Here is a 15,424-nt window from a genome sequence, read left to right on the forward strand (position 1 = left end):
AATGCCCCCTCTAGAAACTTGTATCACACTTGGGGCCATTAAAGGCAAAATTGTTTATATATTTCTACCACAAAATATTCTACACAGTCCATTTCAAATCAAGTTTAGCATTAGTCAGTCTGTCTCACTGGGCACCTGGCACTAATAGGACATGGATTCTGAATCCTTTTTGCTGTGTCACATCACATACTATAACAGTTACAGCAGCACTGCCACTCATCATTAAGTTCAAAATGATATTTTTTCTTCATTCTTTTGATATCCTTTGTTGAAAAGCATATCTAAATATGCTCAGTAGCTACTGAGCATATTTAGATATGATTTTCAACAAAGGATATCTGGTTTTCTTCATTCTTTTGATATCCTTTGTTGTAATTCATATCTAAATATGCTCAGTAGCTACTAAGCATATTTAGATATGCTTTTCAACAAAGGATATCAAAAGAATGTAGAAAATCAGATATTCTTTGTTGAAAATCATATCTAAATATGCTCAGTAGCTACTGAGCATATTTAGATATGCTTTTCAAAAAAGGATATCAAAAGAATGAAGAAAATCAGATATCCTTTGTTGAAATTCATATCTAAATATGCTCAATAGCTTCTAAGCATATTTAGATATGCTTTTCAACAAAGGATATCAAAAGAATGAAGAAAATCAGATATCCTTTGTTGAAAATCATATCTAAATATGCTCAGTAGATACTGAATGGTGGCTGCATATAGATATTGGCTCGCCCATGTGCAATTGCTATTTCTTCAACAAAGGATATCTAAAGAATGAAGGCGTATCCGATTCCTAGACACTGCCTCACCAGCCTCTGAAGTCACCGCACATCACTGCATCTGAACAAATAAAAAGACCCCAGTCTAAACATTAATATTCACCATTTATTATAAGCGCTGACCCTAAAGGTAAAGACAGAAACACATTAGTTACTAGCACAAACTCATTTTCAACACTGACATTAAATAAACTGTCTAGTTTTTTACACTGTAGGAAGGTTAGTAAAGAATGATGATCTAATATTCATTTTAAAGAATGTTTAAAGAATATTCATTTTACAGTAAGTTACCTGTATATATTTTTTTGCAGTTACCTGATGGTGCTCTGGGCTATAACTAGATTAATGAAAACATTTGTACCTATGAAGGCTTTTTCTCACTGTCAAATACTTCTTGAAGTTTCATGACATAAAAGCCCTGGGCAAAATAAGAGTTATAACCCTAAAAGTCAGTGAAACTAGAAGATGAACAGGAAAAAAAAAAACATTTACATCTGGATTTTAAAAACCTAACATTTAGAATTTAGGATATGTGATACATTTATGTGTCTTTTATGACCAAATCCAACTGTATATCTAGATAGATGGATAGATGATATATATATAGATAGATAGATAGATAGATAGATAGATAGATAGATAGATAGATAGATAGAGTCAGAAATATGTAAATAAAGATGACTTTTTTTAAACAAATTCATACAAAAAATTGGCACAAGAAAGCCAAATTACATTTTTCATAATTCAATACACTGTGTAATTTTAAAAACAGTTTCAGTTTAATTATTTTATCTGATAGCGCACAAGACTCATGCACGCTTCTGATCCTACCTTAGTATGCTCTCATGCAAAAGACCTAAGTTTCAACAAAGGATATTAAGAGTATGAATACATTTAAAAACAGAAGAAAACTGGATTTTTTTTTATTAACTGCATGCTCTATTGGAACAATGAAACTTTAATATTGCGTATCATGACCCTTTTATGAATAATAATAATAAATTATAATAAATAATGCAACAGCTGTATATATTTTATATTCAATTAATTATTTAATCAATTAATGAATGCAAGTACTATTATAATAAAAGCAATACATGTTATTAAAAATTAATTTATTAAAGTTAGAAAATGTACAAGTCTACATGTAATTCTTGTACATCTGCTAAATTCAGGGGGTACTCCGCCCCGATCTAATGCAAGCAGTTGCATCCCAGATAGCTGAATTTCATGATTCAAATTTTAAAAAAACTTTCCAATTTACTTTTATCATCAAATTTACTTTGTTCTCTTGGTATTCTTTGCTGAAAGCTAAACCTAGGTAGGCTCAAACTGATTCTAAACTGTTAAAAACCTCCTTTTATCTCAGTGTATTTTGACAGTGCTAGTTCATGTTTGCTATGTAGATAACATTGTGCTCACTCCTGTGGAGTCAACACTAATTGGCGAAAATGCAAGTCAGTCGAAAGAACTGTAATAAGGGGATAGTCTGCAGAGGCTTAGATAAAAGGTAATCACACAGGTAAAAAGTGTATTAATATAACAGTTTTGGCTATGCAAAACTGGGGAATGGGTAATAAAGGGATTATCTATCTTTTTAAACAATAAGAATTCTGAAGTAGACTGTCCCTTTCAGTTTGCCTGTCCATTCTCTCTCCCCTTTTAAATGTTTCTATTTTTTCCTGAGTCAGTTACACAATCTGACTATAGAATTCACCAAAGTACAGCTATATACACTAGGGCCTAGATTTTAAGAGGATAGCAAAAATGTTAGGACTATTGTGCATTAATATTGCTTAAGTGGAATCCATACCACTTCCATATTTTGTGCTGACATCTGCATGCTGGATAGCGCTGCTTCACAATAAAATTAATGTCAAATAAGGCTTGAACGCTAAGCTGATGGAAACCACACCAAAAAATCCTCAAGTAGTGAAGTTCTTAATTTACCTAGAATATTCATTTATAATAAAACCTAGAATATTCTCCCCTTAATAATTCAATTTGTGGTCTGAATTAGAGATTTGCATTCAGAGGTTTTGAGAACTTTGTGCCGTTCAGCTATTTTCGTTTGCAAATTCTTTCTTGTGCAACAGCAAGATGCTAAAAACCTGTGGAAATCCAAATTTTAGCGTCTTGAAGGGTTGTTATTTTCCACATTCAGAGGTTCACAAAACCTCCAAATGCACGTATCTAGTCTGGATATCTGAGGAATAGGTGGTTGTTGATTATGTGACATATATATGGAACAATGTTAAAGTTCGATCTTTCAGTAACATCATCAGTCATGTTTTACCCGTGAGGCTAAAATGTTATTGATTCCTTATTTGACTGACAGACACTTGTCTCAATTACAAAAAAACCTGGAAAACTAGTTCATTATATTTTTACGAGACTAAGAAACCCCCCAAAAAAATAACTGACAGATGAGACACAAGTCTCCAAATGATGTGGCTGCAGTAACTGCTGCTATAGAGATTCAATTAGTACGTCTCATATATATAGCTAACAAGTTGGTATGTGAATACTTTGAGGATTGACAAACCTAAACCATTGCTAATCTAAGGGTCCATATCATTACTTATCAGATAATTAATAGTCTTACTTTTAAACTTTTAGAAAGATATATATGCCATTGATTTAGCTTTAATTTTGTTCTAGATAATTGGACAGGTATGTATTTAGGCGCTGTCTTTTTGTATCCATTGTATTTAGTAGTTTTACCATTGAACAACCTAATGTAGGAAAAATGCCCAATATTTAAGACAAATGACCCCTTGAAAGCTTACATATGAATACATTACAAATGATGTCACAAAGAAAATATTTTCTTCATGTGTCTTCTTTTTAAAACAAGACATATAGAAACAATATGTAAAATAATGTGTCAACATTACACAATGAAAAAATGAAAGTTAATAGCTGTAATATGAGAAATGAATTAGCGATAATTGATTAGAAAAGGATTATGGGTGGTGAACATTTGCAATGGCTTAAGCTTATTTTTAATTTTTAAATAAATCTGGAGATTAAATATTTTTCACTTCTTAAGTACAATGATTCAGCCCCATTTGATTAGACAATTTATAGTCTATAAAAATATATAGAAGAATTGCTAAAGATGTGACTAAATGCTTTGTTATAAAATTAGATTAAATCTTTCAATTAATAAAAAAAAAAAACAATCCTACACAAAATGACATAAACATTTCTCTTATTTTAAGGTATCTGCCATTGTTTAGGAGAGATTAAAATGTATTTTTTCTGGTTTGGATCCTTAGGGAAAATATGTGCTATGGTTTTACAAAAGCTTCCCACACTCACAAAAACGTACAAAAGTCAAATAAAATATGAAAGCAAAAAAATTTATAATTTTGCGCAATTATTCTCATTAACATTCTGCCAAGTAGCTCTTATAAGCAGTTATAATTGCACTCTCAGAAAACATTCAAGACTATGCAAGTTCTTTCCAAGAAATATTTTTCTTTTATCTTACCTAATATAATGACAAGTAAAATGTTAGCACACATCTTACAGTCCAAATATATTTATTGATTTATTTAAAAAGAAAAATAGATTTTAGGATATAAAATATATTGGGCCAGATTACAAGTGGAGCGATATCTTAACGTGCTCCCGTAAAGGGGCAAATTTGGCGTATGTTAAGTAACCAGCCATTACAAGTGGCTGGTTAATGCTACTGCAAGCTTGCGGTTTAACTTTGCGCTAAGCGCAAGTAACCAGAGGTCAGACCTCTGGTTAAAAAGTTGCCCCAAATGCCCCCAAAATAGAGAGCACAGTACAGTACCATAAGAGAAATAGATGATCATTTTTATTTTCTTAAAAAAAAAACTGCACAAAGCAGTCATAAAGGTTAAAGTGAGGGAATGTGGGGTGTTAGAAAAAAAGGGCACCTAAAGTGCCTTTACATGGAGGTCAATGGGGGACTGTCTCTATAAATATATATGTATATACAAATATAAACACATAAATATATATGTATATACACATATAAACACATAAATATATATGTATATACACATATAAACACATAAATATATATGTATATACACATATAAACACATAAATATATATGTATATACACATATAAACACATAAATATATATGTATATACACATATAAACACATAAATATATATGTATATACACATATAAACACATAAATATATATGTATATATATATATATATATATATATAAGCACAACACACAGAAAACCTGGCACTCGCCAGCAGATGTATTTATATAAGCATATGCATATATACAGTATTTATTTATTGCTGCCCAACGCTTTATTAGATTTTGTTATATGAGTGCAACTTTTTTACTTCACGAAACAGTTAACCAGAGCTCTGAAAACGCGGCAATCATTTTAGTGTAAATCACGATTGCACTTGTAATATGACCGATAAGCTCATGTGCAAACGTTTGCGCCCCACTCGTAATCTGGCCCTATATGTGTGGTAGTTTCACAATATTTAATTCATAATCAACAATAAAGGAACTTTGAACTCAAAATAAAATCCTTTATAAAATGTTAAGTTAAAGGTACATACATAGTAATTCAATAATTAAATGTACTTATGTTATAGAGCATTTTATTATTGCATAAATACTTGCTGGGTATTGTGTTTACCCCCATAAGGGAATAAACACATAATTAATCGCTTACGTTCGCATTGCGATTAACTTGTAATACCAGCGTACATTATCATGTGCTGGTGTTACAAAGTAGAGCGCTAATTTAGCGCTCCACTTGCAACCTGGCCCTTAGTTCAGTAAAGACAAAATATCAGTTCTAAATATGTTTACACATTTATTTTGTATGCAGATAATTTGTAATACACTCCTTCATTGTTGATATATATATTAGGCATATATAAAAATATCTTTAATGTCCATTTAACCTTAATTTCGCACAAAATGTGTAGGATGAGGGTTGTGGTGAGACAAAGAAGGTGAACACCCATAGAATATCAATACGTTGACAACTATTGAATAATACTTTATGCTTGGAAACAAATCGAACAGTGGTGTTACTGAGAGATAGAAATTTGTCATTGTCTATAAAGCTAACAAGTTCTAATTTAATTTACAACATACTGAAAGTGTACTGGTGGCATATAAAGATATGTACAAAAATAATGATTACCAATGATTCATATAGACTTAATTCTGAGCCATTTTCCAAACTCTACAGCTAGATGAAAAGCTGTAGACAAATGCATATTTATAATGATTTCATGTACTGAAATACGCTTATCTGTTCACATTTTATAATTATATTTAGCTCTATCAAGGTATTTGTCTGGCTTTGTATAAAAAAACACTTTTTCACCAATATTTTGCCACATTTTTTGATGTGCCTTCTTAACGACCTTGCCTTCTGAATGTGTCAAATATTACCAGTTCTCACAGGTTTTTTTAATGTTAACATTATTGCACACATTCAGGTAATATGTGAATAAACCATATTTTATCTGGTTTATTATTATTATTTTATCTGGTTTATTATTTTTATTTTATCTGGTTTATTATTATTATTTTATCTGGTTTATTATTTTTATTTTATCTGGTTTATTATTATTAATATTACTTATCACATTTTCAAAGTTTCAAACTATGAAATTTGTACACCACTGGAATACAGTAGTCTTAATAAATGTTTATAAATACAAAACAAGCTTTTAGATATTTAAAAAAGTATAAAATCACTCAAGTGATATAATATTATCAGTTACATATGTCAATATATTTGATCCTACTGGTAAATAAAAAAAAAAAAAGCATTTAAACATACTAGTCAGCCATAGTTAATATTAATTATCTCATCGACCACATGCTTCTGGTCTGTTAAATCCCCTGCAAAACCCATCTCGGAAATCCTGGGAAACACCTATACCTTATAGCTTTTGTGTGTATAGCTAAATGTTCTGGTTATATCGTACACACTGTTTTTACTAATTAAAAGACTATTCATATAATGCAAAATGCCATTTAAACAGAAGCAAAAAGGTCACTCACGCTTACTTATATTGATATTTTTGAATTATAGGGTCAATGGATAGGAAAGTGTTTTTCATATGGAAATTAAGCCTCAATACACTATTTCAAACAAATGCCGCTGCCATAATAATCAGTTTTGCATATATATATATATATAAATATATATATATATATATATATATATATATATATATATATATATATATATATATATATATATATATATATATATTGATATACTGCTCTAATATTATTTCTGAAGAAGGGGATTGATATTTTCCCTGAATTTATAAATACATTTTTTAAAAGGCTTTAAAAACTTCCAACTTTGTTAATATGCATTATTTTTAAAGAAAAGTGACGCTATTGCTAAATTTATCATTATGTTGTTTACTTTATCCATTTTTATTTAAAAATAAAATATCTCGGTCTTCTTTTCTCTATAATACTTCTCAACCTAGAACAATAAATGACTGCTAATGTACTTTATATCATTGAGACAACAAAGTAAAGTGAAATATTTGCTAATTTCAAATACTGTTGTTAGATTTTGCTTTTTTAATCTACCTGCCTAATAGTTGTTTTAATATTTATGACGTTTTAAAACAACAGACTCTAAAAGTAACAATTAATTTGTTATTATTATATATATTTAAATATAAATAATAATTTACCATATTTTTGGGGGTAATCCCTTTTTGTACATTATTTTTTCATTTTGTAACTTGTTTTTGTGTTTTTTATTGAACGCGGGTTTTTAATTTTTAATTCAAAATGATTTATGACTACAGTTGGTGAAAATATGTTTTGTTGGCAGTGAATATTATTTATTATAAAAAGCTTGGAAATGAATGATCAGGTTTGTGCCAACATTGGGTGTAGCCTTCCATACATGTCAACCTGTTTCATCTAAGTTTTATGATTGTCTTACTAATATATGTCTACAGAGGTATTTATTGAATTTAAAATCAAATAAATCAGTTGGCACTTCATTGCAATTTGTTCCTCTATTTTGCTACAGTTGATTTAGCTTAGCTTAATTTACCCTCATTAATCTAAAATATTTGAAAATTATACATTATGTTAAAGGCACAGTCTACACCAGAATTTTTATTGTTTTAAAAGATAGATAATCCCTTTATTACCCATTCCCCAGTTTTGCATAACCAACACAGATATATTGATGTACTTTTAAACTCTGTGATTACCTTGTATCTAAGCCTCTGCAAACTGCCCCCTTATTTCAGTTCTTTTGACAGACTTGCAGTTTAGTCAATCAGTGCCTGCTCCCAGATAACTTCATGTGCACAAGCACAGTGTTATCTATATGAAATACATGAACTAACACCCTCTAGTGGTGAAAACTGTTAAAATGCATTCTGAAAAGAGGTGGCCTTCAAGGTCTAAGAAATTAGCATATGAACCTCCTAGGTTAAGCTTTTAACTAAGAATACCAAGAGAACAAAGCAAAATTGGTGATAAAAGTAAATTGGAAAATTGTTTAAAATTACATGCTCTATCTGAATCATGAAAGTTTTTTTTTTTGGCCTAGACTGTCCCTTTAATAACAAACATTTTACTGATTAGCTTTTTTTTTTTACTTTCTTTTTTTTAAATTTAATTTTATTTTATTTCTGTTTTGAAATGTTATGGATTATGCAGAAAAAGATTAGTAAATTATTAAAGGCAAATTATCATTTTTTGTTATGCATTAGTTAACATTATGGAAGTGTTATGTTCATTTACAGATAAATGGAATTTCTTGGCAAGGCAAATATTGGAGTTAAAGGGACAGTAAAGCCAAAATTAAACTGTCATTATTCAGATAGAGCATACAATTTAAATAACTTTCCAGTTTACTTCTATTATTAGATTTGCTGTGTTCTCTCATTGCTCTTTGTTTTAAAGCATACACAGATAGACTCATGGGTAGTAATGCACTGCTGTGAGCTAGCTGGTAATTGGTTTATACATATATATGCATCTTGTCATTGGCTCCCCAGATGCATTCAGCAAGATCCCAGTAGCACATTGCAGCTCCTGAGCCTACCTAGATTTACAAAGGATACCAAAAAAACTAAGCAAATTTGTTTAAAATTGCATGCTCCAGCTGAATTATGAAAGTTTAATTTAGACTTTAAAGTTGCTTTAATAAACTTTTGTATGTTTCAAACATGCACAAAATGGTTTTATAAGGAGCAAAAATTATATTAAAGCTTTAAAAGCTGATAACTGCCTTAAAAGTTGTTATTATTTAAGTTAATGGCTTGTCTAAGTTAGTTAAAGGGACAGTCTAGTCATAATTAAACTTTCATGATATAGATAGGGCATGTAATTTTAATCAACTTTCCAATTTATTTTTATCATCAAATATTGCTTTGTTCTCTTGGTATTCTTGTTGAAAGCTAAACCTAGGTAGGCTCATATGCCAATTTCTAAGCCCTTGAAGACCATCTCTTATCTGAATGCATTTGGCAGTTTTTCACAGCTAGAGAGCATTAGTTCATGTGCACTGTGCCACATAGATAACATTGTGCTCATGTATGTGGAGTTATTTATGAGAGGACACTGATTGGCTAAAAAGCAAGTCTGTCAAAAGAACTGAAATAAGGGGGCAGTCTGCAGAGGCTTAGATACAAGGTAATCACAGAGGTAAAAAGTATAATAATATAACCGTGTTGGTTATGCAAAACTGGGGAATGGATAATAAAGGGATTATCTATCTTTTTAAACAAGAACAATTCTGGAGTAGACTGTCCCTTTAAGAAAAACAAGCAAGAGGATATTTCGTAATGAAGCTCTTATATAGAAGATACTATCTGCAAAATGTTTGGTGTCTCATTTTAAAGGTTTAAGATTGTCTTATTCTCTAAGTGTATAATGAAATAAATGTGCCCAATATTTATAGTGACACTAGGGCAATCCCCCTTCAGTCTTGTATAGAATGTTTGAGAATAATTGATTACACTTTGAGATTCCAAAATAAATAGTGTTATGCATATAAGCATCTATCTTTATACATACATTTACATATAGAAAAGATCCATAAAGTGCACTCTCACTTCAAGGAAATCAACTTGGGGGAAAACGGTATACAATAATTCAAACAGGTTCAGCACTTATTAATAAAGTGGAGTTTGGAGTGCGTACTGAACCTGTTTGAATGATTGGACACATATAATATATCACTGGCCAGAATCATATACAGAAATTAAAAGGTTACTACTCTTGGCATTTAACTGTTTAGATCCCGACATTTGCACTTCTATTGCTGTAGAATTAATGTATTTGTGAAAGCAAACAGTTGACAAAGAATCTATAGATTTAATCCTGTCTTGTTGCTACTTGTTGTTAAAAAACATACATTTTCTGCCCCCTCAGTTAGGGTAGTACAGGTTGGTATTTATGTTTAAAGGGACAGTCAAGTCCAAAAAAAACTTTCACGATTTAAATAGGTACTGTAATTTTAAACAACTTTCCAATTTACTTTTATCACCAATTTAGCTTTGTTCTCTTCATATTCTTAGTTGAAAGCTAATTCTAGGAGGTTTATATGATGATTTCGTAGACCATGAAGACTGCCTCTAATCTGAATGAATTTTGACCACTAGAGGGCATTAGTTCATGTGTATCATATAGATAACTTTGAGCTCATGCACGTTAAGTTACCCTGGAGTGAGCACTGATTGGCTAAAATGCAAGTCTGTCAAAAGAACTGAAAAAAGGGGGCAGTTTGCAGAAGCATAGATACAAGGTAATTGCACAAATCACCACAAATTTAAAAAAAAAAAAACTTTCCAATTTACTTTTATCATCAAATTTGCTCTTCTCTTGGTATTCTTTGCTTAAAGCAAAGTAGGCTCAAACTGATTCTAAACTGTTAAAAACCTAATTTTATCTCATGCAAGTCAGTCGAAAGAACTGTGATAAGGGGGCAGTCTGCAGAGGCTTAGATAAAAGGTAATCACACAGTTAAAAAGTGTATTTCTATAACAGTGTTGCCTATGCAAAACTGGGGAATGGGTATTAAAGAGATTATCTTTCTTTTTAAACAACAACAATTCTGGTGTTGACTGTCCCTTTAATGTTCCCCAAAGCCCATCCATCTCCTCCCAACAATTTGAGTTGCTTTCTGTCCGCTGTTTATTTTGTTTAATTCTGCTGTATTATAAGATGCCCACTCATTTATATGGCAGGAGGGACATTTTGTATCCATGTGTTGCTAATGCACAATTCTGGATTATTTTAAACATTTTCTATTACATGTTAAAGCTACAGGGGAGTTCATCCCAATATATATATATATTCTTTCTGGGCACGTTCCAGCATATTTTACCAAGTATAACATTCAATATACAGTAGATCAGGCTTCATATATAGTTGCAAGGAACTTAGCAAATATGTGTTTTTTAAAGCACATGCATTCAGTGTTCATGCAGTAAATTATGACTATGTGTCTATGATTAGAGGACCTAATATATTTTCTATTGAAATGTGTCTCCCTAAAGTTTGACCTTTAAATGTACCCACTGTGCAATTAAGTTTAGTGTACTAGTTAAAAAAAGTGATAGGAAACAAATAGTGCCAAGAAAGATTCTTTAATTGAAATAAGATTGAAGAATATTAACTTGAACATTTTAGGAATAATGAGGACTGTATATTTATTATTTTGATGAAGATGTTGGTTATATAGAAGGGACAGTAGAATTATGATTTTAATGAATATGTAAGTTATATAGTTTCCAAAAAATATGTCAGACAAGAGAAAGATATTTGTGTAAGGGGCCTAAAGAGAATCAAACAAAGTTATGTGAGACTATAACCATAAGAGAAAACTTTAATAAATTGGGAGTGGGGTTTTGGTTCTGGACTTTTAATGGGAAATGACAACTCAGTATACTACTAATATTTATACTCACATGTGTTTTTAAACAAATGCCAACGTATATTTTCTCTCTCTCTTCTAGCTTCACATGGCTCTCTGGTCAAGTTCATCGAAATTTCCTGTACAAATTTACTGGGCACGTGGTAGAGCTGTTTGATGAGGAGTTCAGGCACCTTTATGGATCATCCAAGCCAGTGATGGGATTAAAGTCTCCAGCTCCAATGGCTCCTGTCCTGAAACGCGATAATAGCAGCAGCATCACTGATAGCAGCACGCATGAGAGCATCAACACCACCTCAGAACCCTTCAGTAACTCCTCAGCTGCCAGTGTCCCCCGTGTATCACAACGGCCAACGTCTCCGGTGTACACGGCTCCTGTTCAGCAAGCTCCACTGCAAAGGATGAATTCCTTCCATGGATATTCAAACCTAAGGTCTCCTCCACCACAAATCAGCTACCAGCCTAATTACTACCAGAGAAATTACATGCCAGAGTCACCAACGCACTTTTTCAATAACAATGCCAACATATACAGGTCCATGAGAATCAGGCAAGATGACTTTACCACTTCAAGATTTAACCAAGGCTGGAGACCTTTTGCTAACCCAAGAATGACTTAATTTTTTTTAAATAAATACTCCATACAATGAACTGAAATGGACTAAAAGGTGCAAGCACTCTGCTAAAATACTTTTATGGATTATATATTTTAATAGACATATAATGCATTGCATTGTAAATAGTTTGTAAACATTAAAAGCTGTATGTTGAAAATGTAAATAGTTCTATAATCAGTGGCTGGTGGATATAAAATCCAAAAATATCTCCATTTGGTTTAATTATGTATTTTTTTAATCTTTAGGATATGCTTTAACAGCCGTTATTGCACTTGAAAATCATATTTTTAAGTTGTTTATATCACTGTAAATATATTTGTTCCTGGTTACAATGTGTTATAATGTAGTCACTCATAGTATTAAAGAACTATAAGCATAACAAAAAATAAATTACAGATTATGTGGCTTGCTCACATTTTATCAATAATTACATTTAAAGTTACATGCAGCTACATTGATTTATAAGTATTTGTTCCATTTGTTTACTAGTCTCCCTGAATTTACTAAAGTCATAGCTAATGGCAAAAATGGTTTGGCCCATTAATACATTTCACCTAATGTCATGAATAAGGTGATTAGAATTGAAAAAACATGTTAAACATAATAGAAAAACTAGATTTTTATAACTGGAAGCTATACAACCATATGAAAAAATTATTGGTCCTTAATGTCTTCCAAAATAAAAGTTTTACCTGTGCCAATTGCAGCATTTTACCCTGACATAATTTTTGGAGAAACTGGCAAGCCTATTAATTTAATTGACAGGTTTCTCAAATATTCTTAGTCATCTGAGTTAAAGGGACATGATACCCAAATGTTGAAGCCCTTGAAAGTGATGCCGCATAGCTGTAAAAAGCTGACAATAAAATATTACCTGAACAGCTCTATGTAAAAAAGGAAGATATTCACCTCAAAATGTCCTAAGTACTCACACCTCACTTTAAAGAGACTTTAGTCCCAGGACTTCCAAGTGAGTGTGCATCTATCACGTGCATTCATGTTATTTTCCTATTCAGTTTAAGGACGTTTACTGTGAAATCTCATGAGATCACAGCAAAGCAATGCAAGACCTCAGCACTGCTGATGCTGATTGGCTATTGTGGATTTTTTTGTTTGCTTTTTCAACTTGCAGCTTTACAGCAACTGTTAGCAGAGAAGTTACTCTGGTGAACTGAAGAAATTTTGAGGTAAAATCTCTTCCCTTTTTACTTAGAGATGTTCAGGTGATATTTTCATGTCAGCTTTTTACAGATATGCTGCATCATTTTCAAGTGTTTTAGCATATGAGCATTATGTCCCTTTAAGTGTATTAACTTAGTTAAAGGGACATGCTACCATATGCTAAATTACTTAAAAGTGATGTAGCATATCTGTAAAAGCTGACTGGCAAGTATCAAATATAAAAAAAAGGAAGATATTTTACCTCAACTTTTTTTCAGTAAGTATTCTGAGAGCAGTTATCCTTCAGCTGCTATTTTTAATGTCATCTGCACAGTGGGGGGAAAAACAGCCAATCAGCATAATCAGTGCTGAGTTCGTACTTTGCTTTACTGTGACCTCATGGGATTCATCATAATCTCACAAGATTTTGAAGCAAACTGATTCAGTATTTGGGCTACATGTACCTTTAATGTGCAAAAGAAGTTGAGATGCATATTTGATGAATGTCCCTTCCTCATATCCTACTTCCCATCTCCATTTTTATAAATGCTTTAATTGTACTTAATGTGAACATGTTGATGATTGCTGCTGTTCTCAGGTTTATAACAGTCGATAACTGCAATATTGAAAATACTATGATGGTTACCAGTATTGTTGTGCACTGAATATATAAATAAAATATTTATCTAGTAAGTGAAAATATTCTTTGTTACTTTTTTTATTTTTAATTTCGTGTACTTTTAGCTCATACTTAAAAAAAATTGTTTGATTTTCGTAATCAGTAGCAATAAAAATATAAAAAAATATTTCTTGCAGCATATGTAGAATGTTATCATAGGCTTCACATACTCTGTTTTATATAAGTCTAAATTATGTTAAAGGGACATGATACCCAGATGTTGAAGAATTTGAAAGTGATGCAGCATAGTTGTAAAAAGCTGAAGCTGACTAGAAAATATCACCTGAACATCTCTATGTAAAAAAAGGAAGATATATTACCACAATATTTCCTCACTATCCACATCCTATTATGAAGGTGCATTAAGCAACCAATCAGAATGATAGTCCCAGGACTTGCAAGGTAGTGGGCATCTAGAATGCAGCTGCACAGTCATGTTATTTTCCTCCTTAGTTTAAGGAAGTTTTCTATGAAATCTTACGAGATTTAAGTGAAATCTCATGAGATCACATTAAAGCAAAGTATGACATGAGCACTTGATGTAGCTGATTGGCTCTTTTTGTTATTGTTTTTTAAACATGCAGCTGAGAGTAGCTACAGCATAACTGTTCACACAGCACTTACTATTGTGGCCTGAAGAAATTGTGAGGTAAAATCTTTTTTTCTCCAACATAGGTGTGTCCGGTCCACGGCGTCATCCTTACTTGTGGGATATTCTCTTCCCCAACAGGAAATGGCAAAGAGCCCAGCAAAGCTGGTCACATGATCCCTCCTAGGCTCCGCCTACCCCAGTCATTCTCTTTGCCGTTGTACAGGCAACATCTCCACGGAGATGGCTTAGAGTTTTTTTTTCAAGGCCAAGCCAGCTTGGAGACCAATGCAAGGCTGGAACAAGGGAAAGCAGGCAAAGAAACCTGCCACTGCTACCAAGACAGCATGAAATATCGGCCCCCGATCCGGGACCGGATCTGGTGGGGGGCAGACTCTCTCTCTTTGCTCAGGCTTGGGCAAGAGATGTTCTGGATCCTTGGGCGCTAGAAATAGTCTCCCAGGGTTATCTTCTGGAATTCAAGGGACTTCCCCCAAGGGGAAGGTTCCACAGGTCTCAGTTGTCTTCAGACCACATAAAAAGACAGGCGTTCTTACTTTGCGTAGAAGACCTGTTAAAAATGGGAGTGATTCATCCTGTTCCATTGAGAGAACAAGGGATGGGGTTCTACTCCAATCTGTTCATAGTTCCCAAAAAAGAGGGAACATTCAGACCAATCCTAG

At 32.2% G+C, this 15,424-nt stretch overlaps 1 protein-coding gene across 1 annotated transcript in view; it reads left to right on the forward strand.

The window, feature by feature from the left end:
• FAM83A (family with sequence similarity 83 member A) overlaps positions 1 to 14,173 on the forward strand; it is a 49,168-nt gene extending 34,995 nt beyond the window's left edge. The window contains exon 4 of the mRNA XM_053713204.1: positions 11,778 to 14,173. Coding sequence (XP_053569179.1) covers positions 11,778 to 12,315 — 538 coding nt within the window. The 3' untranslated portion in view covers positions 12,316 to 14,173. The remainder of the gene's footprint in view (positions 1 to 11,777) is intronic.
• Positions 14,174 to 15,424: the final 1,251 nt, after the last annotated feature.

Source organism: Bombina bombina, chromosome 5 (assembly GCF_027579735.1).
Source record: "Bombina bombina isolate aBomBom1 chromosome 5, aBomBom1.pri, whole genome shotgun sequence".
Classification (NCBI taxonomy): domain Eukaryota; kingdom Metazoa; phylum Chordata; class Amphibia; order Anura; family Bombinatoridae; genus Bombina; species Bombina bombina.